Source organism: Gadus morhua, chromosome 8, assembly GCF_902167405.1.
Source record: "Gadus morhua chromosome 8, gadMor3.0, whole genome shotgun sequence".
Taxonomy (NCBI): Eukaryota; Metazoa; Chordata; class Actinopteri; order Gadiformes; family Gadidae; genus Gadus; species Gadus morhua.
The window spans coordinates 21,779,084-21,806,446 of NC_044055.1; the positions used below are offsets into that span (position 1 = coordinate 21,779,084).

At 43.9% G+C, this 27,363-nt stretch overlaps 2 protein-coding genes across 3 annotated transcripts; both read left to right on the forward strand.

Moving 5' to 3' along the window:
- The first annotated feature begins 78 nt into the window (after nt 1–78).
- LOC115549616 (nucleolin) lies at nt 79–4,987 on the forward strand. The gene is made up of 12 exons (XM_030364925.1): nt 79–256; nt 467–518; nt 603–674; nt 792–915; nt 1,002–1,168; nt 1,335–1,461; nt 1,776–1,921; nt 2,028–2,166; nt 2,409–2,542; nt 2,998–3,124; nt 3,580–3,863; nt 4,306–4,987. Exons 1-12 carry the CDS (start codon nt 227–229, stop codon nt 4,650–4,652), a joined length of 1,749 nt encoding a protein of 582 aa, XP_030220785.1. The 5' UTR covers nt 79–226; the 3' UTR covers nt 4,653–4,987.
- Nucleotides 4,988–5,302: 315 nt separating this feature from the next.
- On the forward strand, nt 5,303–27,363 carry LOC115549611 (probable cation-transporting ATPase 13A3). 2 transcript variants are annotated; one of them, XM_030364911.1, is made up of 33 exons: nt 5,303–5,535; nt 6,692–6,761; nt 7,099–7,272; nt 8,083–8,262; nt 8,649–8,719; nt 9,031–9,114; nt 9,624–9,693; nt 9,824–9,958; nt 10,393–10,465; nt 11,133–11,264; nt 11,765–11,932; nt 12,357–12,514; nt 12,892–13,080; nt 13,815–13,876; nt 14,250–14,400; nt 14,820–14,942; nt 15,114–15,131; nt 15,251–15,401; nt 15,859–15,979; nt 17,631–17,755; nt 18,269–18,456; nt 19,340–19,477; nt 19,802–19,881; nt 20,034–20,076; nt 20,225–20,334; nt 20,913–21,009; nt 22,214–22,286; nt 22,902–23,079; nt 23,831–24,021; nt 24,356–24,444; nt 25,198–25,278; nt 25,470–25,568; nt 26,110–27,363. In XM_030364911.1, exons 2-33 carry the CDS (start codon nt 6,711–6,713, stop codon nt 26,290–26,292), a joined length of 3,786 nt encoding a protein of 1,261 aa, XP_030220771.1. In that variant the 5' UTR covers nt 5,303–5,535; nt 6,692–6,710; the 3' UTR covers nt 26,293–27,363. The 2 variants fall into 2 exon arrangements, with proteins under 2 accessions (XP_030220771.1, XP_030220772.1); XM_030364912.1 differs by lacking the exon at nt 25,470–25,568.

Here is a 27,363-nt window from a genome sequence, read left to right on the forward strand (position 1 = left end):
TTTGCCAAATTCCTTGTTACACACTCCTGTGTAGTGGTCCAGTAGGTGGCGGTATATAGTGAAAAACTATGACCCGCCATTAAACAGAAGAAGAAGAAGGAGTTTCGCATACCAGTGAACCGTGGTGCCATGTGTTGGTGAGGTGTGTAAGCTGTCGGACTTGACGACTACGCATGTTCAGTCGGCGACTGAATAACTTCAAATTACACCCAACAGTCGATTATCAATGGTTGTCACAATGATGGCATCAGCAGAGGTAAGATTTCATTCCTACAATTACAACGATCGTATGTTGTTTCAGACACTTAATGAACTTTCTCAGATATCTAGTAGCATAAATGCTATTCGGTAGCTATACAGCATACACGTGTACTAGCAAAATTGTGTTTTTCTCTCATCTGATCTTCCGCCTAAGATAATGGTCTGCAACGTTCAACATTTCTCCTAATTCACTACCTGTATTTAGATCGTGGTCCCCGAAGAAGAGAAACCGAAGGCGGAAGAAGCTGGAGTTACTGGTAAATCAGCCACTGTTTGTTTGCAGATTGTGCGTGTGTATTTATTATTGTTTATAAAACGACAATGATTGTGTTTTGCTACAGTGGACGGGAAAAGGAAAGCGGAGTCAGAAGACACTATTTGCCCTACAAAAAAACAGAAAACCGTAAATGAAGGTATGTAAAAACTAACGTACGAAGTGTCTATTCAGAATTGTGCAAAATAACGTTCGGTTTTCTTAAGCTGTGCCCGTCATTTCATTTCCCTTTTTTTTTCTTGAATTTTCTTTATAGGTTTCTGTGTTTTTATTGGCAATTTGAACAAGACCAAGAAATATGAAGAAATAAAAACATCGATTATAAATTACTTACTGAAAGAGAGTCTGTTGGTCCAGGATATTAGACTACACGCTGACAGGTGAGAGTAAAATTGTATTTGGTGTGTTGTGTGTCATTCAATTAATATTCTGTTAACAATAACAATGTTGTTTTGAATTCATACAGGACGTTTGCATATGTAGACCTGGCAACCGAGATAGACATGGCCAAAGCCTTGACTCTGAATGGTAAAAGGGTCCTTGATTTGCCCCTGAGGATTTCCAAAGCTAAAGTCAAGGTCAAAGACGACAAGAAGAGGAAGAGAGTAAAACCTAATGCCGAGCAGAAAGCAGGTAAATTTAACAAATAAGCAAAACGTCAGAATGATTGAGCTGTTGTCGGGTTTATAAAATGGTTGTAGTGTAATGATCAGTTGTCTCTGTAGATGGGACCAGAGACATTCTTATAAAGTAGCTTAAGTAAAAGTGTTTTCGCTGTGACTTTTTTTTTCTCTCACAGACAAGTTTGCCAAGTGGTTGTCGGTGACAAACCTTCCCCACAATGCAACGAAGGCTGAAGTTATGGGCATCTTTAAAACTGCAGTTGATGTAACGTTTCCCGGAGGAACCTCAGGCCCAACCAGAGGGTGAGCCACGAGTTGGAACCTCTATTTAGTAGTATAACAGAGGCTTTTATCCAAAAGAGGCTGTGAATTCAGATGCATAGTTTGCGTCTTGCTCAACAGATGCATCAGAGTGCCTAGCTAGTTGTCACTTTATTGTACTTCCCTAACTAATGCTGAACCTACCTTTTGTTGCAATAATCTTATGATGTATTTTGGCCGGCATGCGGTGAAAGAATCCCTACAGGACCGATAAGCCATGGCCTAGTTAGTTGTCTGGATCATGGATTCTATTCCCTACATTTTAAAAACTCAATGAAAATTAACATTTTCAACAGCATCGCAGTTCTGCACTTTGAAACCAAGGAGCTTGCTGAAAAAGCCATGAAGAAGAAAAAAGGGAAGAAGCTCAGAGAGAGAGTGATAATGATCAACGCTTACAGATGTAAAAATATTGGCAGTGTTGATGACGAAAACACTGAAGGTAAGCGTTTAGTACCGGTACCTATTTTTGCCTGAAAACTACTAAGAAACTGATATTTTTTTGAACAATGCCATTTACAGAAATCTATCTTCTCTATTCACTCAAGCCATTGCGCAGGGAGGTGCTCCCACTAACACATTGGTTATTAAAAACCTGCCTCGTCTGGAAAGTGAGAGGAAGCTAAAGAAGATATTCAAGAATGCTGTCGGTATCAACGTACCCATGGACGGTAGCAACGCAAGAGGGTAAGACTGTATTACAGTAGAACCTCAAGGGTTACTTGTCGTGGTGTGACCCACCAGATTTTTAGAGCAGTAAAAATAAGCAAGGCATTACCATATCCACAACGTTGGATACATTTTTTACATCTTCTTTGCTTGCCATGGTAGACTGCGATCTACTGCCGGGTTGTGACCCAGTTTGCAAACCATGGCCCTAGACCCTAATGTTTTTAGGAGAAAAACATTGACCTAACTGTTTTCCACAGATTTGCGTTTGTTGAGTTTAAAACTGACAAGGAAGCCAAGGACGCCATGGAAATGGCACGAGGCGTGAAGATATTGAAAAAGGCAATCGACGTTGAGTACAGCAGATCTAAGTTACGGCCAGAAGCTAACGAAGGTATTGGTGATTTTCTTTCATGTTATCAAAAGCCACCTTTATTCACGAAGCGCAGCGCAAGTAATCCAATGGATACAAACAATTGCGGTAGTCAGTTGGTGGCAACCTCACTGCTAGTGGCCTCCTCGATTATATACACTGGACCTGTTATTCTGTGTGTGCCCAACACATTAGGTTTATTCAGTACATTTGCAGAAAACATTGAATTTGTAAGTCTTCCTGATGTCCACATATAACGCATAAGAAATCATCCAGAGATTGAAGAGAAAATTGCATTGAATATGATTAATACACTAGACACCGTTCAACCAAAACAGTTGAGCATTATGATAAGGAAGTATTATCTCTTATCCACTAATGGGAGGACTTGTTTTGATAACTTTCAATGAATCAACGCAGACACACTAGTCAGACATGCTCTTTTAAACACGCATCTCATGCATCTTCTTTTGTAGTTCTCTTGACAACCTTGAAGGTAACTGGACTGGATGAGAAAACCAGTGAGGAGACTCTTGCAACTATGTTCGAAGGATGCACGACTACCAGGATCATTCGAGACAAAAAAACGTCAACATCGAAAGGGTATTTATCCTTCAACGCATTGGATCTTATGTTCTGTTCTGTTCAATATTTGGACACTATTGCAGTCTGCACTATAATATATTTCCAATTGAAATGACTAACAAGGGACATTATATAGGAGGAATGTGATTGGATCGAGCCATTGTAGACTACCTATAGGGGGGGCGCCACTAAAGAATCACATTGTTTCCATTGTAGAGATGGAGAAAGATGGATGGATTAGATCACAATATAATTTGAATCCGATCTGGCTTTATTTCAAGGTACACTTAACACATGTAATAAGTCGTATATAAAACTAATATCTCCGCAATTAATATATTGAAGGAATAAAAGGTATGATGTAAAATAACATTCTGTTGCATATGTAAATAATAGCATATAAATAGTAACATTGGGGTAACAAGAAGTGAAAATCTCCTCAAAAAACCCTAAACAGTTATTACCTTCCTCAGGTTCGGCTTTGTTGATTTTGCCAAGAAAGAAGACTGCCAGGCTGCCAAAGAGTCCTTGGAGGACTGTGAGATAGATGGCAAGAAGTTGACACTGGCCTACGCCAAGCCCCAGTTCACCCAGTTTACACAAAAGCCTAAAACACAGCCCAGTGTCCAGTCTGCAGAGAAGGCTAAAGTCCAGTCTAAACAGAAGCCCGGATCACAACCTGAAAAACCTGTCTCTAAAGATCAACCTTCTGCTGGCAAAACGAAGCTGTCAAAACGTAGAAGGAACAGGAAGAAAGGTAATGTTGAGATGCACTTAGGCTTTTTTCAGATTTATTTGACCACAAAAAGCTTTGAGTCTAAATGTTATGATAATCCGAACAGTTAAGGCCCCTATAGTTAGACTCGCTGTGTGCGGGGCTGTTCTTTGATTTTCTCCACAACCCCTCACCCTATCATCCTCATACACGCGCTCATGCATGATCAGGAGACGAGGAAGACCAGTGTTGAGGGTGAAGTGGTTTAGATGAGTGTCTCGAGATAGCCAGGAGCCCAAAAAGCACGTTTTGAACTGGCACTGCCCCAGTCAAGGAAATAAGACAAACATCTGAATAGTTACCAGCCATTTTGACACGCTCTTGCGATATTACACATTTTGGCTGATGCATCTCATATTGAAAACGTTTTATTTTTTATGTTAACTACTAGCCCCAATTTACAAGTACTTTCTTTGACTTTAAGCTGCAGCAAAAAATGCCGCAAAAGACGGAGCAGAGGAAGCAGCAGAGGAAGCAGCAGAGGAAGCAGCAGAGGAAGCAGCAGAGGAAGCAGCAGAGGAAGCAGCAGAGGAAGCAGCAGAGGAAGCAGCAGAGGAAGCAGCAGAGGAAGCAGCAGAGGAAGCAGCAGAGGAAGCAGCAGAGGAAGCAGCAGTGGAAGGAGCAGTGGAAGGAGCAGGAGATGCAGCAGCTGCCGGAGCAGGAGATGCAGCAGCTGCCGGAGCAGGAGATGCAGCAGCTGACGGAGCAGGAGACAAAGTAGAGGCAGCAGTGGATGGAGCAACGGCAGAGGTGGCTGAAGTCAAAGAATAATTTGTTCCCCAATGTCGGAAGATTCTCCATCACAATGTTTCATTCAACTTTTGCCGTGAGATTAAAATGTAAACATACATTCTCTGGGGAAAAGATTTTCTATTGATTGTGTTCTCCTATTTCATATTATTGTATTGGTTATAATGTTTGAAATGAAATAATCTGTTAATGTAGTCCTTCAGTGTGAATAATTGAATAACATTGATCAATTGTTAATCATTCAATTGTTTTAACGTCTCTACCATTGGGCTATGTCATTGTGTATATTGTTGATCAATTTTTGTGAGTTGAAATTTTCCCAAGCAAATTCACTGAAATAATCATTTCTGTCAATACCACTGTTGCGGCTTTTTTTTTTTGCATGTCAAAAGTGCAAATATTTGAAAGTATTTTTCGGAACTCATCCCAGTTAAATGTGGTATAAGTTGAGTGGGCTGTACACCGTGTTCTCGTCGTTCTTGGCAAGTTATCAGGAATGCGCCAAAGGGTGTCCCCCAAGGGGCACCAGCGCGTACCATTAAGTCAAAGTCCTGATAGCATCGACCCCGGTTCGATTCCTGCCCGTCGTCCTTTGCTGCATGTCTTCTCTCTCCCATACTTTCCAGTCTTCCTCAACAATAAAAGGATAAAACCTTTCATATCTTAAAATTAGAAAAAGCGTGTCCCCCAATGACCTCACATCCTGTTGTCCACTTCCTCGTCAGTGGTTGTGAATGGTGAGTGGTTGGAGCGGAGCGGGTCTCGCATGGTCTGCAAGCCGCGTGGAATATCATACTGCACATCAATATTGGGCCCGTGTTGGATCATGTTGATAGATATCTGACGGGCGCGGGAAACCATCATTCTTGCAATGCACTGTTTTGCATGTTCAGGGAAATAATTGGTAAGTTGAATAGCCCTGTTGGAGCGGCTCATGCATGATGTGCTCTACGCACAGGTGAACTCGCCAGAGGTAAATATATAAGCGGGTGAACTCAAAAGGACTCGAGTTGGACTCGATGGTCTAATGCATCCAGAAGACTTGCACCGATTTGAGGTTTCGATCGTTGTGCAAACGGGCTGAACACGCTTTTCCTTTGCACGTTATATCTGCTTTTTCATTTAAACGCTTTGACAAAGTTGTTTTATACCAACATATCGTATAAACTTGTTTAGTCAAGCAGTGATACCGAATATTGCGACCATAGCCTAAACGCATAGCCTTAACCATTTCAATTCAAGTTATTAAAGGTTCGTTTTTAAAAAGTAAATTACATTTAAATATGAGACAACCTGAGGTGCATCTCAGTTTATAGTACGGGATGCAGCTTCACGATCAACAGAGACATGCTGGGGACTCGAACCCAGAACCTCAGCGAGTCTTTCCCCTTGTCCTATGTTCTCCTGACCTATATCACAACACACAAACAAAGATCTCCTTTTAATGATTAACACTGTTTACAACATTGTCCGAATCCTATCGTTAAATAACCAAATCCCATGTTATGATAGGCCTACTGGTACAATGCAATATGTAACAAGTAATAACTCTTGAATAACTTTCTTCTCGTGTTTTTATAGAAAATGTTATTCATAAATGCAATGAGTGTCACAGTGTCCGACCTGTCGATATAGAAAGTGTCTCGGTTTGAGCCTCTTTTATAAGCGCCTCATGCTGCATTCCCAAGCAACAAGTTATCATGCAGATGGCGACGGGGGTTCGGACTTTGGCTCCAGCCTGCTCAGCTGCACTCAGGGTTTATGACTTTGCTTACGGATTTGTTGACCACCGTTGAAAGGGAATCCATCAGTAATGATTTAAGCTGCAGAAAGCTGACCAGATCGTGCACCCACTTTCTGATGGTCACACGATTTACCTTATCAAATGTGTTATTTAATCAGCAACTAAATAACACAGCGTTTATTGCTCTCCTAAGTAGTAAAGTTGGCCTATCGACACCTGGTCAAGAACCTCCTTGTCTGATCAGGAGTGATATATTCACCATGACTTGATCAAACGAAGATGCGATCATTCAACACTGCTCTTGTTCTGTGTGTAGCCGTGGTTTCTCTGTTGGAATGGTGACGTCGGAGGTGAAGCTCATCAACCAGGGCCAGGAGGATGAGATGGTGACATTTTCTTTGAATCCTTTAACACCTATTTAGTCTGGCCTACTATAGACTAATCATTTAGTTTACAACTTGTTACATTTATATATTTGATCATTTATACAGCATGGTTCGGAAAATGAACATACACATAGGTAAGCGATTCATAATTCAGTTATAGTTATAAATAACAATAGGTATCCACGGATACACTGTGATTTTCTACCTGGTTAAATAAATGATTGATTGATTGATAATCTATGAATTCAGTCTTTGCCAGTACATGATTCATGACTCAGAGTCACGGCGACCGAAGGCCTCATCATAACCCTGTAGCACTGTGACACGGGGTTGGCAGGAGGTGTGGGCGTACCGGCCGTGTGTGTGGAAGAGGGTCCTGGTGGGGTTCGGGGCGGCGGCTTCGGGGGGGCTCCTCCTGCTGCTGCTGTACTGGCTGCCTGAGTGGAGGGTGAAGGCCACCTGCAACGCCTCCCCCCTCAGAGACGCCCGCACCCTGCTGCTGCGGGCCACGGTGGGTCACAGCACATTACCCCTCATCACCGTGCCAATGTAGGCCTCTGGGAGCCCTCAGCCACACCGGGGTGTAAGGCAGAAAGTAGAACGTGTTGTAGCAGGTAGAATCCTTGTAGAAAGTAGAACGTGTTGTAGGGAGTAGAATCCTTGTAGAAAGTAGAACGTGTTGTAGAAAGTAGAATCCTTGTAGAAAGTAGAACGTGTTGTAGAAAGTAGAATCCTTGTACAAAGTAGAACATGTTGTAGGAAGTAGAATCCTTGTAGAAAGTAGAACGTGTTGTAGAAAGTAGAATCTTTGTAGAAAGTAGAACGTGTTGTAGAAAGTAGAATCCTTGTACAAAGTAGAACATGTTGTAGGAAGTAGAATCCTTGTAGAAAGTAGAACATGTTGTAGGGAGTTGAATGAGTTGTACAAAGTAGAACATGTAGGAAGTAGAATGAGATATACAAAGTTCAATAAGTTCTCCTTAGAGCGCAACTTTGTTGCTGAACAACTTTATTACTAATACAATAATGAGACCTTGCGTCCCGGATGCCGATAGCACTCATGCTTTGGAGGAACCTGCTCATGTAACACATGAATGTTCGTCACTCTAACTCGTTAGTATGATTTTAGTGTTCCCAACGTCAATTTTCGACTTGGATAAAATCGTATGTTAAATGTAGGATTGAGTAAATATGATAAAACAATTGACAATATCGTCACATAAATTCGCTTAACTTCACCCACAACTCTGTTCATGGTTAATTTAAGACCAAAAACAATTGTGAATGCCCGTCAGATGATGGTTCTGTGTCGTCACCACAGGATGAGTTCAGGCAGTGGTTCCGGGTCACAGTGCACGTGATGCTGGCCCCGGGGAAGAGGCCCTTTGACGCGGTGCCTCCGTGCGCCGGGGACGGGCTCTCTAACGGAGAAGGGGCCCCTAGCCTGTCCACTGAGCACGGGGACTGCTGCGGGAAGTTCCCCCACAACCAGCTTGTACCGGTACCTGCTCAACACGGCTAGCCGTTCCTGGTGCAATCCTGTTACTATGTTGAGGTCAAAATACTGTTATTATAATGGTATAGATATCATATAAACCTATTAATTCATGACATTCTACAAAAGGCATTTTATAAACATATGCAAAAAAATGTAGCTGCATTTGAAGGTATTTTAAGTTTAATATAATTTCAGTATGTACCTTTTATAGTTTTTTATCAAGGATTATAGTGAACCCTAACTGTGTCCAATACTATTTATATCGCCATCACAACAGATTTACTGACATTTTGATCATTCATCAATAAGGACGTTGGACAAAGACATCCATTATGGCTTCTCTGTAAAAGTCCAACAGTTCATCTCTGCTCTCCTCTGGTTCGGCTCAGGTCCATTTCTTCAGTCACCACAGTACCAAGTATTACTGGAGTGATGACATACAGAACTTTGAAACGTACAAGTAAGCGTGCCGCTGAACAACCTCAATATATACACTGAATGTGCTTTGTTTATTCATGAATTCAATAGGGGGGACCACACAGTGGAGTGGCTTATCACTGGCTGTATTCATAAGGGCTCAATAGTGACCCTCATGCATGCGACTGCCATAAAGATGAATTCAAATATTGAATGAATGAATACTGAATACTTTGTGTGTGTGTGTGTGTGTGTGTGTGTGTGTGTGTGTGTGTGTGTGTGTGTGTGTGTGTGTGTGTGTGTGTGTGTGTGTGTGTGTGTGTGTGTGTGTGTGTGTGTGTGTGTATTTTACAGAGGTTTGGAGGATATGAAAGTGAGCTGTGCTGGTATTCACTCTGAACTCAGCTCAGGTCCCAGTAAGCACTTGCAGGCCTATAGGTATGTATGGATGTACATCTACAAATTAGCATGGAAGCACACACACAGACGCACGCACGCACACACACACACACACACACACACACACACACACACACACACACACACACACACACACACACACACACACACACACACACACACACACACACACACACACCCCATAGGACAGACGAAGACTCCAATCTTCCCGCTCTTTTGTGTGTTGCTTTCCATTTGACCCCCATCCCTTCATTCCATCTCAGCCTACAGAAACCCATCAACACACACGTGCACACATTCATCAACCCACTCCTCCAACACACATACTCATACTCTGGCTTCATGTATTTGTTTTTCTGTCCACTGTTGTTGGGCAGACTACTTCAGCAACAATGCTACCATATGCTATTCCAAATATTGCTGCTCATTCCAACATACACCTCTCTATGAAAACACCCATTCAATTGATTATTTACAGATTTATCTTGAATAATTGGTTCATCTTAATTTTTTTTTACTTTTGACAGGAGGTTGTTTTTTGAGGAGAATGAAATTGCCGTCAGAGTTCCGTCTTTATTTGAACTTCTCATCAAGGAGGTGCGTTGAGAATTAAAGCTGTACTTCTCTTCTCTAATATAAATACTCACTGAAAACATAATCTCTCTCTCTCGCTCTCGCTCTCACTCTCTCGCTCTCTCTCTCTCTCGCTTTCTCTCGCTCTCTCTAGGTGTTGAATCCGTTCTACATCTTCCAGCTCTTCAGTGTGATTCTGTGGAGCTTTGATTCTTATTACTACTACGCTTCGGCCATAGTCTTCATGTCTGTGATATCCATAGCCACCTCACTGTATACTATCAAGAAGGTCAGTTTGGTATTTACTAATTTTACATGAAAAACAAGCTTTTGTCCAATGGGAATTATTATTTGTAGTGTAACATTGGTATTGATATATACTTCAAACCAGTTGATCTCAACTCCTCTGGCCTTGGGACCCACCTTTTCCCATGGTATTAAGTTGCGACCCACTTTTATACAGTTCAAACCAGGTACATTTATTTCCTCGAAAATGGGCTAAACACACAATGTCATCATGACCTTTTTTAAACAAGGATATATATATTTTTTATCAAATACATTGAACACTTTTGCACCCCGGAAACTGTTAAATTTTTCTAAATGGAGTACGGTGTGCAGCCATTAGAAAGCCACCACTCAAGACAAGCTTTAAGCCAAGTGGCCGACGTCTGTTGTTTGACTGAGAATGTATTGAACACATGGCTTTCTCCGCTTTCCCAGCAATACGTCATGCTTCACAACATGGTGGCGGCCCACAGTGTGGTCCGTGTGACCGTCTGCAGAGGGGATAAAGGTATGCTATGCATCCCAGCTTCTCTGATGAGAAGCTTTTAAAAAATTCAAGGTACAATATTTGGCAAAAGCAACATAATGAAATAATTTTTTTTATAGAAAAATAGATAAATAAATAAAACTGATAGGGCAGTTGGTTGAAAGAGAAACTTCATCAATTTTATTAAAATAATAGATGACAGCAGACTGTCCCAACCTTTTCCAGCGTGTGACCCCACTTTGACCCTTACAGAGTTCCAGTGACCCTAGTCAATAACAACACAGACAACTCTGCTATAATGAAAAAAACACGTTTAGGGTATTCATTTATGGAATATATATTATTGGAGCAGTATAGTCCAGATGATCCACAGATTAGTGCACAATGGGCAGATATTATCGTCCCAGACCAAACTATGTACAGGGGAATATGTATATTTTACACTCTGAATATAACATCAGGAGCTATGAAAGAACCCTGCTGCTCCTTGAGCGTGTCTACACCCTCTCAGCTTGACTACCGACCCCCCGACAAAGTCTGGGGTCCACAAATACGCCTTCAAAAGAATCTAACCGTTTTAAAAGCAGATAAAACATTTTTTAATCAACCCTATTTGGGCTGAAATGAACACTGGATGAAAGTCTTATCGACTCAAGAGTCCGGGACCTTTTTGTGGTTTTCGTCCCAGAATTGGAGGAGGCCATGTCCACAGAGCTGGTCCCTGGTGATGTCATCGTCATCCCAGCCAATGGGATGATCATGCCTTGCGATGCTGTGCTAGTGTCAGGAACCAGCATAGTCAACGAGAGCATGCTGACAGGTCAGTATACCTATTATATTATCTATCTTATTACATAAAAAAAAAAGAATAATAAAGTAACAATTTATGTATGTGTGTATGTTCACTACCGTTCGAAAATTTGGGGTCACTTTGAAATGTCCCTGTTTTTGAAAGAAAAGCACAGTTTTTTTCAATGAATATAACATGATATGAATCAGAAATACATTCCAGACACTGTTCATTTGGTAAATGACTATTGTAGGGTTTTTAATGGAATATCTACATAGGTGTACTGAGGCCCATTTCCAGTGACCATCAACCATCTACTGTGTTCTAATGGTACATTGTTTAGCTAATTGTGTTTAAACGATAATTGATGATAAGAAAACCCTTGGGCAATTATGTTAGCACAGCAGAAAACTGTTAAAAGTTTGAGTGTTCATGGAAAACATGAAAAAACAAAAAAAAAAGGAAATCAACCATTTTAAAGCAGTTATTATAACTTCACATCCTATCTCGTTGCTGCGTTCCTCCACCAGGTGAGAGTGTGCCCGTCACCAAGACGGCCCTTCCCAGCTCCGGGTCGGAGGGGGCCTCCACCTACAGCACAGAGGAGCACAAGAGATACACCCTGTTCTGTGGCACCCAGGTCATACAGAGCCGCTTCTACACCGGCCAGCTGGTCAAGGCTGTGGTGGTCACCACCGGTGAGGAACCCTGGCTGACTGCACCAACTAGGGCCAGGAGTCATGGCGCTCCCTCTTTCTTCCACCTACTAGATGGGTAGATAACAGGAGATATGGTTTCCACTATCTGTGGAGGAAGTTATACTGCAATCAGGAAAAGATTCTGCTGACATAAGTTGTTTGAATTGTTTGTTTTGGCTTGGTGACAAGTTAAAATGTATCCATGGTCAACCTAGCCAAAGTCCTGTAGGATTGTCAAGACTATCCAAAATATAGTCTTTAAAACAGAACAAAAACGATTGTAAATAAAAAAAGGGTGTGAAAAGACGGCCAACAGGACGAGTAACAATGCTTGCTGTTCTACTTCTTTACTTTGTGGCTACAAAAGCACCGGGCTCTGAATACTAAAAACATAAGTGACTGGCTGGCCCTCCACCTCCCTCAGGCTTCAACACAGAGAAGGGCCAGCTGGTGCGCTCCATCCTGTACCCCAAGCCCACGGACTTCAAGCTGTACCGCGACGCCTACCTCTTCCTGCTGTGCCTGGTGGGCGTGGCCATGATCGGGTTCATCTACACCATCGTGCTCAGCATCATCAACCAGGTAGTTAGAGCCACGTATAGCTTTGGCCATCAGAAAGATATTGCTTTTGATGTCCTTCTCTGTATGCCTTGAAGATGATGATTGCTATTGCTTTATCACTCCACTTTAACGTATCATAAACTGTAGTGTGTATCGGCCAGGGTGTTGGAGGCAGGGTCCGATCGGCCAAGTCCACAGTCTACTCAGTAGTAGTAGCAGTCTACTCAGTAGTAGTAGCAGTCGACTCGCAGGCCTCCATGAGCAAGATGTCCGAGCCCCAACCTGCTCAGTCATGGATCCAAGCCCCTGCTGAATGAGGAAGTCGTACCAAATAACAGCGTTAGGGATCCATCTCCAGAACGTCGCGTGTCTTTTCACTCTGCTCTTCTTCTCTCCAGGTTCCCGCCAAAACCATCATCATCGAGTCCCTGGACATCATCACCATCACGGTCCCCCCCGCCCTGCCCGCCGCCATGACAGCGGGCGTGGTCTACGCCCAGCGGCGCCTGAAGCGCCTCGGCATCTTCTGCATCAGCCCCCAGAGGATCAACATGTGTGGACAGCTCAACCTGGTCTGCTTCGACAAGGTCAGCTCGTTGTCATGGCTACGGCTGCACTGGTTTGGAGGTTCGAATTGGAAGTCAGGTCGAGGGATTTAAAGTAGGGTCTTTTATTCGGATAGCCTTAAATCCTAGTGAAAAAAAAACAACTCTTCACTGGGCCATACTATAGGACGCGCCCTCAAACACTAAGCCTGCTAAAGGGCTAAGAGACCCCCCCCCAACCCTTGGCTCCTTTCTCCAGGGGGCCAAGGCTTATAGAATAGGGAATAGTTCCGTATGAGGATCTTCAAATATTATAAAATACTTTTGATGGTGTTCATAGACAACTCCCACTACTCCGTGCAGCACGTATGCCTAAATCCATCTGGCCAAACTAAAACATGGTGTTCTCCAGTGGGTTTCGACACCCCGAACACAGCTTTTCCCGACGTGGGGTCTGCAGACCGGTTGACTCAGCTGTAGCTGTTGTCTATTGAACGGCGACCGTAGCTGGCTGTTACGACCCTTAATTGATAGACGTGGCAGGGAGGTAACCCAGCAGACAATGGATTGCAATGACACTTCACAACCCGGGCACCATTCAAGGAAAGGGTTTATTTGATCCCAACTGTACGAAGCACAGCCACAAAATAATAACAAAAGGAAATAGCTCCAGGGCCAAAGCAACAACCAGAAAGATCCGCCGCCCTCTTACTTCCAAACCAAACCCCACAGCCTATAGGCTCTAACCTGACGGCTGTGGCCCCGTGTCTCCACAGACGGGGACGCTGACGGAGGACGGCCTGGACCTGTGGGGCGTTCAGAGAGCGGAGCACGGCAGGTCAGCGCCTCCCTCCGAGAGCGCATGTGTGTACAGACTCTCACTCCCTTACGGGTCAGCAGTCCAGTGACACCTGCATACACCGGCAGGTGTATGCAGGTGTCACTGGACTGCTGACCAGTAAGGGAGTGAGAGTCTGTAAACACAATCTTCCGCTTCCACTGCTGTCACTGAATCACTCCGTCCTCTGCTGTTGCCGGTCCGACCCTGACCGAAATCAAGTGCACCTCCTCGCCCCTCCCGTGTCCTGCATACATCTCCCTGTGCTCGCAGAGATGTGTCTCCCATGGCGACGGCGTTTCTCTCGAGCAGCTTCATAAGAAAATCCTTTTTCTTGTTGACCGCATGCCTTCCCTCCGTCACCCGCCCGCAGGTTTTCCCCGGCCGAGTTCGACCCGTCGAAGGAGAGCTTGGTGTTCACGCCCTTCGTGGTGTGCATGGCGTCCTGCCACTCGCTGACCAACATCAACGGAGAGCTGTCCGGAGACCCCCTGGACCTCAAGATGTTCAGCGTCACCGGATGGGTGGGTCATGTGACGCTAGAACAGCCTTTTAGACGACAGGCTGATTCATGAGACTCTAATGAATAGAGATTCATTAGAGACATCAAGACAGGGAGTCGGTGTCATGGTCAAAACAACCACTCTATTATTCTTGTTACATTATTAATATTATCTGATAATCTTTTTGGCGTGACATGTTCTATTCTCGTGAAGGTTTCATCACTCTTATCCTTGTCTGTTTAACGTTAGTGGCAACTCACATTTATTCAGTTTTATATTTATTCAGTCAATCCAGTTGTCGGTACGAAATATTGGGCAGCAGAGAGACGGTAACATTTAACATCCCCGCTACGTTCTAGATCGGTTTGCTATCCTAGTGCTAGGACACAGATAACGTATAGAAGTCCATAATGATTGACACCAAAGGTCGTTCCTCTTAGACCCTAGAGGAGCCCACGGAGGAGGAGACGGCGCTCCATAACCCCATCATGCCCACGGTGGTCCGACCCCCCAAGCACCTGGTGTCTGAGGCCCAGCAGAACTTCACCCTCTCTGAGACCATGGTACCAGGGGCTTCAGCCTCCCACCGACCCGCCTGCCCACTCTGGGCAGGGTATTACAGACAAACGTCTATTCTATCTACATGAATGACAAATATAAATAAAAGACAACTAGTGAATATTATTTTGAGTACAGAATGATTCATTAATGAATCCTTCTGCCCTTCGTTCCAGGAGCTGTCTGAACTTTCGGTGAGTTAAATCCTTTTCTACTTTTTGTTTACCGCTGAGTCCCCGTGTGACCGGTCCAAATTGAGGGGCCCCGTGCTCTGATGGGCCCCGCCTTGAGGGGTCCGCCCTGTGTCCCCCAGCGCTACGAGGTGGGCATCGTGCGTCAGTTCCCCTTCTCGTCGGCGCTGCAGAGGATGAGCGTGGTGGTGCGGCGGCTGGGCGAGAAACACATGGACTCCTACCTGAAGGGGGCGCCAGAGGTGGTGGCCAAGCTCTGCACGGAGGACTCAGGTGGGCTACCGACAGGGGGCCGCCCACCAGGGCCCACCTAGGACTGGACCGGAGGCTTCTAGGCTGGACACACTTCACATTCCTCATCCATATCGATGTTCATAAGCTACTTTAGGCCTCTACAGGTGGCGATATATTCGTATCTTATCAATTGATCGGCTGATGTTGAGGCAACGTTTTTCTGTTCTCATATAAGGCTGCTACATGGGATGACATGTCTTTTTTTTGTATTACTAAATTGAGCAAAAGACGCGGTTGTTTATATCTTGGGGTCACTTCACGCCATCGTTGGATACTGATATCCCTCAGTCATCTGTCACTTAAAATCCAGATTAAACCTCCTTCTGTCTCTCTGCCTTTGAAGCAGATGTCTGGATCAAAGGCCTCTAAAATGAGCACCTTGTTTGGCGTTGTTGTGGTTTGGTTGTTAATCTCTTGTGTTCCCCGTGGCGTGCAGTTCCGGAGAGCTTCGGGGAGACTCTGGAGGCCTACACCAGGAAGGGCTTCAGGGTCATCGCCCTGGCCCACCGCCAGCTGGAGCCCAAGCTCTCCTGGCACAGGGTGCAGAACCTCAACAGGTCAGACAAACCAGCACAGCCCAGGAATACCAACTAACACATGACTAACCACTAACCAACACATGAATACCAACTAACCAACACATGAATACCAACTAACCAACACATGAATACCAACTAACCAACACATGAATACCAACTAACCAACACATGAATACCAACTAACCAACACATGAATACCAACTAACCAACACATGAATACCAACTAACCAACACATGAATACCAACTAACCAACACATGAATACCAACTAACCAACACATGAATACCAACTAACCAACACATGAATACCAACTAACCAACACATGAATACCAACTAACCAACACATGAATACCAACTAACCAACACATGAATACCAACTAATCAACACATGAATACCAACTAACCAACGCATGAATACCAACTAACCAACGCATGAATACCAACTAACCAACACATGAATACCAACTAACCAACACATGAATACCAACTAACCAACACAGGAATACCAACTAACCAACACATGAATACCAACTAACCAACACATGAATACCAACTAACCAACACATGAATACCAACTAACCAACACATGAATACCAACTAACCAACACATGAATACCAACTAACCAACACATGAATACCAACTAACCAACACATGAATACCAACTAATCAACACATGAATACCAACTAACCAACACATGAATACCAACTAACTTACAAATTGATACTAACTAACTAAAAAATTAATACTAACTAACCAACAAATGAATACCAACTAACTAACACATGAAAACAAACAAACTAACAAATGAATACTGACTAACTAACACATGAATACCAACTAACTAACAAATTAATATTAACTAACTAACGAATGAGTACCAACTAACTAATAAATGAATGAATTCAGCAGACACTGATTAAATCAAACCCCAAAGATCCACAGTCTACCTGTGTACCCCTACCTGCTCCTTAAAGATCCCATGTCATGCTTTTTTAGGGTTAATAATTGCATTTGTGGGTACTTCTAGAATAAGGTAACATGCCTGTATGTAAACAATACCCTTTATTATTCTCACACAGTTTATTTCTGCAAAACCAATTTCAGCATCTTTAAAAAACGTTGTGTTTTGTATCATGTCGCTTTAAGGCCCCCCTCCCGAGGTGCCCAGTCTGCCGTGATTGGTCAGAACTCCCACTCTGTTGTGATTGGTCGAACGCTTTGCTCGTGTGTCGCAAATTCGGGGGTCATTTTATGCACGACTTCTGCACTTCAGCACCGCCCACTGCACTGTCTGACGTCACACTGGTACAGAAGTAAAGTTTGAGCGCCAACAAGCTATTTGACGCACTGAGGGGCGTTCTCTGTGGGCCGACTACTCCCCCTGGCTCAGACTTTCTCCTTTAGCAGACGTCAAACATGTATACATACGTCATATACAGTCTAAAGCAAAGGGAAAAGTCGAAAAAGCATGATATAACCCCTTTAGCGACATGGATCTGAGTTCAAGTCCCTTTGAAAAGAGGAAGCTGTTCAGACAAATCATAAGTAAATATAATTATGCAAAATCGGGAGCATTACAAATGAACCGTATGCGTATGTAATATGTAACCATGTATGTGACCCATCATGTGACAGGGGGGTGATTGTGTGTCCTGTGTGGCTCCCAGGGACCAGATAGAGACCAACATGGACTTCCTGGGGCTGATCATCATGCAGAACAAGCTGAAGTCTGAGTCTGCTGGAGTCCTGCAGGACTTACAGAGAGCTGATATCCGCACGTTGATGGTCACAGGTCAGATAAACCTCATATGTATTTAAGAATTCAACCTTTTTTTTTGTGTAGTTCACAGTGGTACTGTTCAAAAGATATGCACCATGTATTGTACCATAAGAGATTGATCCTCAATGCCTCAGGATGCATTCTTTCATGTACCCTGGCCGATTTGGCCCTCCCCTCTTGAGATTTAATCACACATTTCCAACATCAATTACAGAACTGTATCTTGACATTACAGCTATTACACCTAGTCTATACAGCTCTGTATAAAACTGTTGTTATCAAACACAGAGTGGGTACAGCCTATTCAGTAGTGGTTAGCCAACATTGATTCCGTTGGTTGTAAGGCATATTTGCAAAATGTAACACCCTACATGTCTGATAGTGTTTGGATACAGAGCTAACATCAAATGGAGAGGCCCTTTGTGAATCTCATGTTCTTGACCCTCTCTTTGTATATGTGTGTGATGTTGTCTGACTCTGTTCAGTGTTGAACTCAACTCAAACTCTACCCACCCTGTGGTTCAGGGGACAACATGCTGACGGCTATATCAGTGGCCCGCGACTGTGGGATGATCCGTCCCCGGGACAGGGTCATCATCGCCGAGGCAACGCCCCCTAAAGATGTCCAACCAGCCAGCATCATGTGGTGCTACACAGAGAACCCAGACCCCGGCACCAGCAAGGACCACCAGCTAGGACCAAGCAAGACCAAGGTATAGCAACATGAGCCGGTAGATTTGGCAGATCATTTAGGAATTGAATGAATTGCTACTTCATACTTCATACTTTGATGAACCCTAGCTTATGAACACAGTTTTGGACCAAGGAAGATCACAGAGATCAATGACAGATTTGTGTATTTGACTCACAGGGTTTGAAACCCTGATCTGCAGCCTACTGTCAGGCATTCTTGAGCGAGATACCTGCTCCTTAACAACATGTATCTAACATTCAGTGATACCTTGGATAAAAGCATCTGATTGATTACACAAAACACAGATATAAGTCACTTTCCAACTGGTCCAGTCTCCTAAGGGCGTTCTTGGACCGCCGCTAGGTCAGGGTTCAGGGTTCAAAGTTCAGGGTTGGAACTTTGAACCCTGAAAAAAACAGCCTCCAACTTGTTAAAAATGTATAATAAAAACGATAATTAATTAATTAAACGATTTCCAGGTTGGAAACTCTGGTATAATTGAGAGCTTGTCCGTCTTGACGTCATTCACATCATCAAACATGGCCGCCTTCGTTGTTATTAGAATTTGCAAAATGTTTGTTTTTTGTAGTTTCTCGTACGGTCAGCCTTACTGAACTCGGTATACTCTAAGAATCCTGTGTGGGACCGACCGAAAGGGGGCGTTCCTCCGTGAAATGCCGCAAGAAAGCTGGAAGATTTCCCCACTTGCAACTCGCAATGCTGGTGTACCATACAAATGATGGAGCCAAGATGGCTTCTAGGTGAATCAGGTGTTTTGATATGGTGTGGAGACGGAGCCAAGATGGCCGCTGGGTGAATCAGGCCCGTGTTTTGATGTGGTGTGGTGGGCTGCAGCTGCCTCCCATGAAGGTGACCGTGGGCCGTGTGGTCTGCTTCTCCAGCTCCCTCCACAGGACTCCAGGCTGGAGGAGGGGCTGGGCGGCGGGCTGCTGGACGGAGACGCCCAGGACTTCCACTTTGCCGTGAGCGGCAGAGCCTTCGCCATCATCACCGAACACTTCCCCGAGATAGTGCCCAAGGTGAGCGCTGATCAATCGGTTCATTGATTCAGTCTTTCATGTCAGTCATTCAGCATCATTTATGTGTTAGTTTACTTACCAATCAATGTTTGATTGCTATTATTATTAGCACAACAATGTTTAATTGATGTTTGGTTGATTAAATCATTCCCCTAATTTATACTTCCTTGTTTATATAGCACGACATTTTTTTTAGCTGCTTAAGTATACTTTGTGGTGTGTGCATAAAAACAGACCCCAAAGAAACCCACCTTCTGCTGCGTCCCAGCGCTGTGATTGTGTGTTGTAACTCATGGTTCTGTCCACACGGGGGCGCTGTTCCAGCTTGTGCTGAGAGCGACAGTGTTCGCCCGCATGGCTCCCGACCAGAAGACCCACCTGGTGGAGGTCCTTCAGAGTGTGGAGTGAGTCCCTGTCTCTCCTTCTGATGCCATGTTCAGTACATCTGTGTATTGATACCCATGCAGTAGTCTTCTGTCATGCTAGTGTAATGTTTGAAAATGTGTCATTCAAATGGGTTCACTAGAAAGTGGTGTCTTGTTTTCTGGTTCTTCAGCTACATCGTTGGAATGTGTGGCGATGGGGCTAATGACTGTGGGGTGAGTATGGATTACTTTCATTGGTAACCGAATGCTCATGGAACAGCCAGTTTATTGGCATGTTCACATCATTCCTTAAACATACAACAAATATAATGTCTCTCTCTCTCTCTCTCTCTCTCTCTCGTGCTATCTGGTGCTATCTCAGGCGTTGAAGAGGGCTCACAGTGGGATCTCTCTGTCTGAGTTGGAGGCTTCAGTGGCCTCTCCCTTCACCTCCACCACCCCCAACATCTCCTGTGTCCCAAACCTCATCAGGTGGCTGCATCACACCTCATCACACCTCATCACACCCATCACACCCCATCACACCCCGTCACACCCCATCACACCCCGTCACACCCATCAGACCCATCAGACCCCGTCACACCAAATCACACCCATCAGACCCCGTCACACCAAATCACACCCCATCACATCCCATCACACCCCGTCACACCCCATCACACCCCGTCACATCCCGTCACATCCCTTCTCTAGAAGAGGCCGGCCAATACAAGGAGATGTGTTATTATTTAATGCATAAAGATATAGATATAGATATGCGTCATCAGAAGGGAAAGCTAGCCTCACAAATGTCTGACCCACCTCACGTTGCCATAATGTAGCCATGTATATTTATTGCAAATGTTGCAATTAGATAATGAAGGCTGGGCAAGAAGAAATGGAAAAATTATTCAAAAACACGAAACGCTAAAACTGCTCCCAATAGGGGATCCTAATTTGAAGAATATGGTGCCTATTTACAGGAGGCAAAAATGATCACGTCGAGTGACATCATTGTAGACATGACAACACTTCCTGGTCTAAACGGCAGCCTTCTGATTGGTTCCCAGGGAGGGCCGTGCTGCTCTCATCACGTCCTTCTGCGTCTTCAAGTTCATGGCCCTGTACAGCATCATCCAGTACGTCAGCGTCACCCTGCTGTACTCGGTACGTAGTACACAGTACCACGTAGTGCTACACACACACTACCATCTATTACTACACACACAGTACCACGTAGTACTACACACACACTGCCACATAGTGCTACACATACTACCACGTAGTGCTACGCACACTGTACCACTTAGTACTACACACACAGTACCACGTGGTGCTACACACACAGTACCACATAGTACTACACACACACAGTACCATGTAGTACTACACACACAGTACCATCTATTACTACACATACAGCACCATGTAGTAATACATAAACAGTACCCTGTAGTACTACAGTTTTCCCCTGTTATACTCTTATTGTAAGTATACCATGTGCTTGGCTTCCATCTAGAGCGACCTACAGTGACTGGTGGCCTACAGGTGGGGGTCCCACAGCCTAGCCAGTAGCCACCAGACTATCCCCCCGCCTGGAATAATGCCCTTTGTGGTCTGCTAATGATCCTCTTTGAATGATTTAGCACAGGAGTTTAAAACATATCTGTACCCGTCTACAGTGCACTTGACTACCAATAATAAAACATATTGATACAAATGAATAAATAAATAGTTTTACTTTGGTATATGATTCATATAGCTCTTCGGCTCTGACCAGTGGTTGCTTTTCTTAACTTGCCTGTGCATATTTAGAACTTCGAAGAGTGTCCGATATCGATGCTATGCTGGGAACGTCGCCTCTGTGAATCTCAGAGGATTAGAGCATCAGATGCCAAACGACTAGATGTAAATGATTGATTTCTCCCTGGGAGGTAGCCGCATTAATCTCCCTCCCCGCAGCCGACCGGGGGTTAATCAGCCTGGGTGTGAGAACCAAGCGAGGGGAGGGGGCGAAGGAACTTTGCGAAACAATAGCGTTTGTGTAACTCGTTCTTAAGCCTTCTTCCAAGAATGTGTACATCTTGTTTGAACGCTAAACAGTTTAACCGATATTCTGTGTTTTTTTTAAATGTCCTGATATTTAACATGACTTTTTTTTTTCGCATGTTCACTTTATCGTCAAATTTGTCACAGCGTCAAACCAATTTCACATTGGATGTGAACAACACGGGTTTCGAATTAAACAAATCAGGGTTTATTGAAGCGATAAACATCTTGCATACAAAATAAGTATGTACATACTGAATACTTTATCCAGTTTGTATAATTTAATTTAATTACCATTTGGATTTGTCCTTTCCTTGTGCAGATCCTCAGCAACCTGGGAGACTTCCAGTTCCTGTTCATCGACATCGCCATCATCCTGCTCATCGTCTTCACTAGTGAGAACAACACATGCATCCACCCTGACACTCGGCCCCTCTGTAGCGAGACACTTCATTCACATGATGTCCCAACATTGAGAATGACGAGATCTGGGGTCAAACTATACTTTACGAATATCACAAATATATTGACTGATGATTCCTTCCATCCTCCTCCAAATGAGGGGAAACACCCTTGGAATTTAGGTTTTATGAGACTGAATCATTATCAGATTTACATTTAGGCAATACACCCAGCCACCGCGCAAACTCTTTAATCCAAAGCAAGTTGCAAGTGAGGTTTAGATCAATCAAAGAAATCACACAGACTAACACAACACTATTATTAAACTACAGCACAGCATTCAACTCCACTTTATTTATAGGACATTTCCTTCCCTTAAACTTTATTTATATTGCAACTTTATTTATTGGACATTTCATTCAATTCCACTGAATCAAAGTTTCAAATAAATAAATGACTGAAATGAAAGAAAGAAAAGAGCATAAATTGTCAGCCATGCATCCACTCATCCATCCTACTATTATTAATCCTTACTCTGTTTTGACTCACTAACCAAATGGCTGAACCAATGAACTGACAGCGGGCTCTTGGCTCCTCCCCCCCCCCAGTGAGCCTGAACCCGGCCTGGAGGGAGCTGGTGTCTCAGCGCCCCCCCTGTGGGCTGATCTCGGGCCCGCTGCTCTTCTCGGTCCTCACCCAGATCCTCACCTGCCTGGCCTTCCAGGTCCTGGCCTTCCTGCTGGTCCGGCAGCAGGCCTGGTACCACGTCTGGACCCCCCTCTCCAAGTAGGGATTATGTTACATCATAAATACATGATCAACACTGTTATTACCAATCTATACAGCACTATGAATACATGATCAACACTGTTATTACCAATCTATACAGCATTATGAATACATGATCAACACTGTTATTACCAATCTATACAGCATTATGAATACATGATCAACACTGTTATTACCAATCTATACAGCATTATGAATACATGATCAACACTGTTATTACCAATCTATACAGCATTATGAATACATGATCAACACTGTTATTACCAATCTATACAGCATTATGAATACATGATCAACACTGTTATTACCAATCTATACAGCATTATGAATACATGATCAACATTGTTATTACCAATCTAAATAGCATTAGAAACACATTAACACCACTGTTTTTACCAACGTTAACAGCATTATTTAGACATTAGTAACACTATTAACATTTTAATACCTTACTATTGGGTATATCACTGTTGTTAATCAGCGTTATTAAAAACATTAATAATATTGTTATCAAAACAGAAAAAAAACATGGACTATATTAACACATTTATCTGATTATTTTGCCACTGACAATAAATGGTTGCTTTGCCCCTATTGTTGCTTAATATTACCTTTCTAATAATTGTCTCATGTCTATCTTTATCTGATATCTTGCTTGTCTGTCTATCAATATATCTGTCTGTCTGTCTCTTTCCTTTGTCCCTTCCTTCCTTCATTTCCTCTGCTCGCCTCTCCTCTCCTCCTCAAGTGCCTGTAACGTCTCGGCGGGCCCCGGGGGTCCGTCTCACGGGGCCAACGTGACCACGGGGCCCCACGACCACAAGAACATCCGTAACTACGAGAACACCACGCTGTTCTACGTGTCCACCTTCCAGTACCTGGCCGTGGCCATCGTCTTCTCCAAGGGGAAGCCCTTCAGGCTGCCCAGCTACAGGAACTGTGAGGAACCTTATTGAGACATTCAACTCAACCTTCTTTATGCAGCACATTGGAGCGCATTTCATTCAACTCGCATTCAGCTCTCATTCAGCTCCCATTCAACTCTCATTCAACTCTCAACTTTATTTATAGCACAATTCATTCAACTCGACTTTATCGATAGCACAATTCATAAATTTGACTCTATTTATAGGACATTTCATTAAATTCAACAGATTCAAAGTTTCAAATGAACAAATGACTGAAATGAAAGAAAGAATAATGAGCAGAACTGTCAGCCATGCATCCAGGTCCCACTCCTCTGTCATCTTCTCTGTTGTGTTTTATTCACTAGGGCAATTCATGCTGGCCTGCATCAGCCTGTACATCTTCCTCTTCCTCATCCTGCTGCACCCTCTGCCTGCCATTGACAGCTTCCTTGAGGTACACCCGCTCACTAACACAGGTTAACAAAGTGTGTTATTGTGAGGTAATCGGGAGGTTTACTGTGTTACGGTGAATGAGGGCAGCTTAAAGAGTGAGGTAAGGAACGGCGTTGTTCTCCCGGACCAACCAAAGAATGGGACTCCTTGTCTCATCGAGTTCTGTTCATCTGACCCTCCCCTTCAGATAGATCACACTGAGGAGCAGGTAGGGAAGAGGGCGTCCTGCTGTAGAATGCCTACAGGTGAGGCTGTGAACATGGGGGATTGAACCCAGTATATTTGAACTAGGAGTCAAAACAAAGACCAACCATGCAGCACGCCCCCTGCCCGGGATAGTGCAGAATGCTGTGCTGGCCCGTCTGGAGCTGTGCCTGTGGGGCTGCTATTCCCAGTAAAGCTGTGTGTGTGTGTGTGTGTGTGTGTGTGTGTGTGTGTGTGTGTGTGTGTGTGTGTGTGTGTGTGTGTGTGTGTGTGTGTGTGTGTGTGTGTGTGTTTGTGTGTGTACTGTGTACTGTGTACTGTGCCTTACTGTACAGACAGCGATATATTGTTTCACCTTCTTCTGAAAATGTAATTATTGCAAGTCGCTTTGGATTGAAGTGTCAGTTAAATTCCCTAAAGTTAAATATAAATGTGTGTGTGTGTGTGTGTGTGTGTGTGTGTGTGTGTGTGTGTGTGTGTGTGTGTGTGTGTGTGTGTGTGTCTGTGTGTCTGTGTGTGTGTGTGTGATCTGGCTCCCTCCGGTCCTCAGATCGTGTGCGTTCCTCAGGACTGGCGCGTGACGCTGGCCATGATTATCATAGCGCACGCAGCCGTGTCCTTCGTCCTGGAGGTAGGATTCATTCAAATCAGGAAATATTGTTGCTTTCATCATGAACCTATCTCTTTCATACTTCCTTCTTCCAATCTTTGCTGGTGTTGTGTTTCTTTGCCGGTGTTGTGATTGGGTGAAAACGCCAAATCCTCCGTATTCAATCAGCTGCATTGTCTTGCTTCCTTAAAACCATCCGAAACCGCGGCTAGACCTTAGTGCTGGACATCCTCCTGTGGAGGCTGGTGTTCAGCCGGGACGCACAGGAAGTCAGTCAGGCCACCCGCTCTCCCCCCAGAGCGCCCCCACAGGTCGGGATCACTCACTACATCCTCTGACACTGCTGTCCGCTCCCACTTTTTACACATTGAGAGGCAATTTGAACAATTTCAATCTTGTTCTACAATGCAGTTCATAGTAAATCATTTGTTTCATTTCAATTTTGAATCAGCTTGATTTCATAATGATAAATCATGGTCATTTTCGCTTGGATTATGTTTCTGGTTGACCTGATCAAGATTTATGTTTTCATACAACATATGCCAATCAACCATTATAATTAGCACCACTTCCCTGGTTCATTAAAATAAAAACAATCTTGGATAGCAAATTGTATGTCTGATGGTGGAATTGGCCTGGTCACCATGTACATACAGCGTACTCGTCTTCTGAAGTACTTACATTAAGCAGACACAATCCCTATTTCTTGCTACCATTGATCACTTGTAAGATCCGAACCATGACTAGAAAATTCTTCAATTCTACTGTTTTCTGGAAAGGAAATGACTCTCTACCACATTCTATGTGTTCTTGCTCGCCCACTTCCTCTCCTTGTCTCAACCCTTTTTACAGTTGGCCAACGACCGCTGGGCCTCTGCCTTCCTATCCTGGCTCTTCTGCCGCAGACACAGGCCTCCCAAGGCCTGCTACAAGCAACTGTCGCTGGAGCTGCGGGACGATCCAACATGGCCGCCGACGCCTTCCGCCGTCACCTTCGCTAACCCCTCCCAACCGGACCTCTCGGATCGCATGTGACCCCATTCGCTGGTGACTCATGGATAACACCCCTCCATAATTTGAACCATGTGTCTCCCCTTTTTGTAGATTTATATCCAGTGTCAAACCAATGTTTACCCTCGCTGGCTAATTGACCAACCACAGACTATAGCCTAGTGCCTTCACATCAAAAGCCAAGCCAATTTCCTACTCACGCAACCTCAAACTTTATCACGCGAGTGCTTCAGCATCTACGATTTGCGCCAAAGTTCAAATATTCCAACCGAAGTGAACACGTGAATGAGGCAGAATGCGTTGTTCGCCCGAGTAGAATTGTCCTGAAGCGGAAAAAATATTCACGTCTCTGCATTGACTTTGTATGAATATGCGCCGTGACAAAAATTCCTTGGCTTTTAGTGTGAACAAACCTTAATCCAATACTTGAATGAAGACCCTGAATGTGACTATGCAGTGGACTCTGGTTTACTCTTTAATTTTGCTAGCAAGCAAGGCCGCACCAGCATCCAGACAGAACCGTCCATGTGGTTCAAAAGTCCAGTACGAGAACATTTCTGTGTGTGTGTGGTAGGAGTGTGTGTGCGTTTGTGTGTTTGTGAGTTAAATATACGTCTATTAATGTGAACAAACATGTTGAACTGAAACTACTGACCCTTGGATTAGCGTTTTTTTCTGAATGACTTAGTAGTGTGCCGCAGGATAAAGTCTGAGCACACTGCGCTACGCAGAATGAATGCACAGCCAGAATACATTTCAAAATCATTTGCAACAAAATACTTTATTTTATGTGGCCTTTGGAACAAAGGCCTTGCTCTTAATCTGTGAATAACCATAATTTCTAAGACTTTTGGAGAGTTACAGGTAGCATCTCACCGGGCTTGTTCACACTACCTCCGTCCGTCGACCGATCTCATTGATTTTGCATGGGGCACTGCACGCGTTTCCTAGATCCATTTTGCAATAACGAGCAGGAAGAAGCAGGAAAAATCTGTCCGTTAAATTTTTTTAAAGAAATGTGGAATGATAGGATTGTTTTTATTCACCTGTTGTTTGTGTCATCTTTTGTATTTATATCCACACATCGTCTTTGTA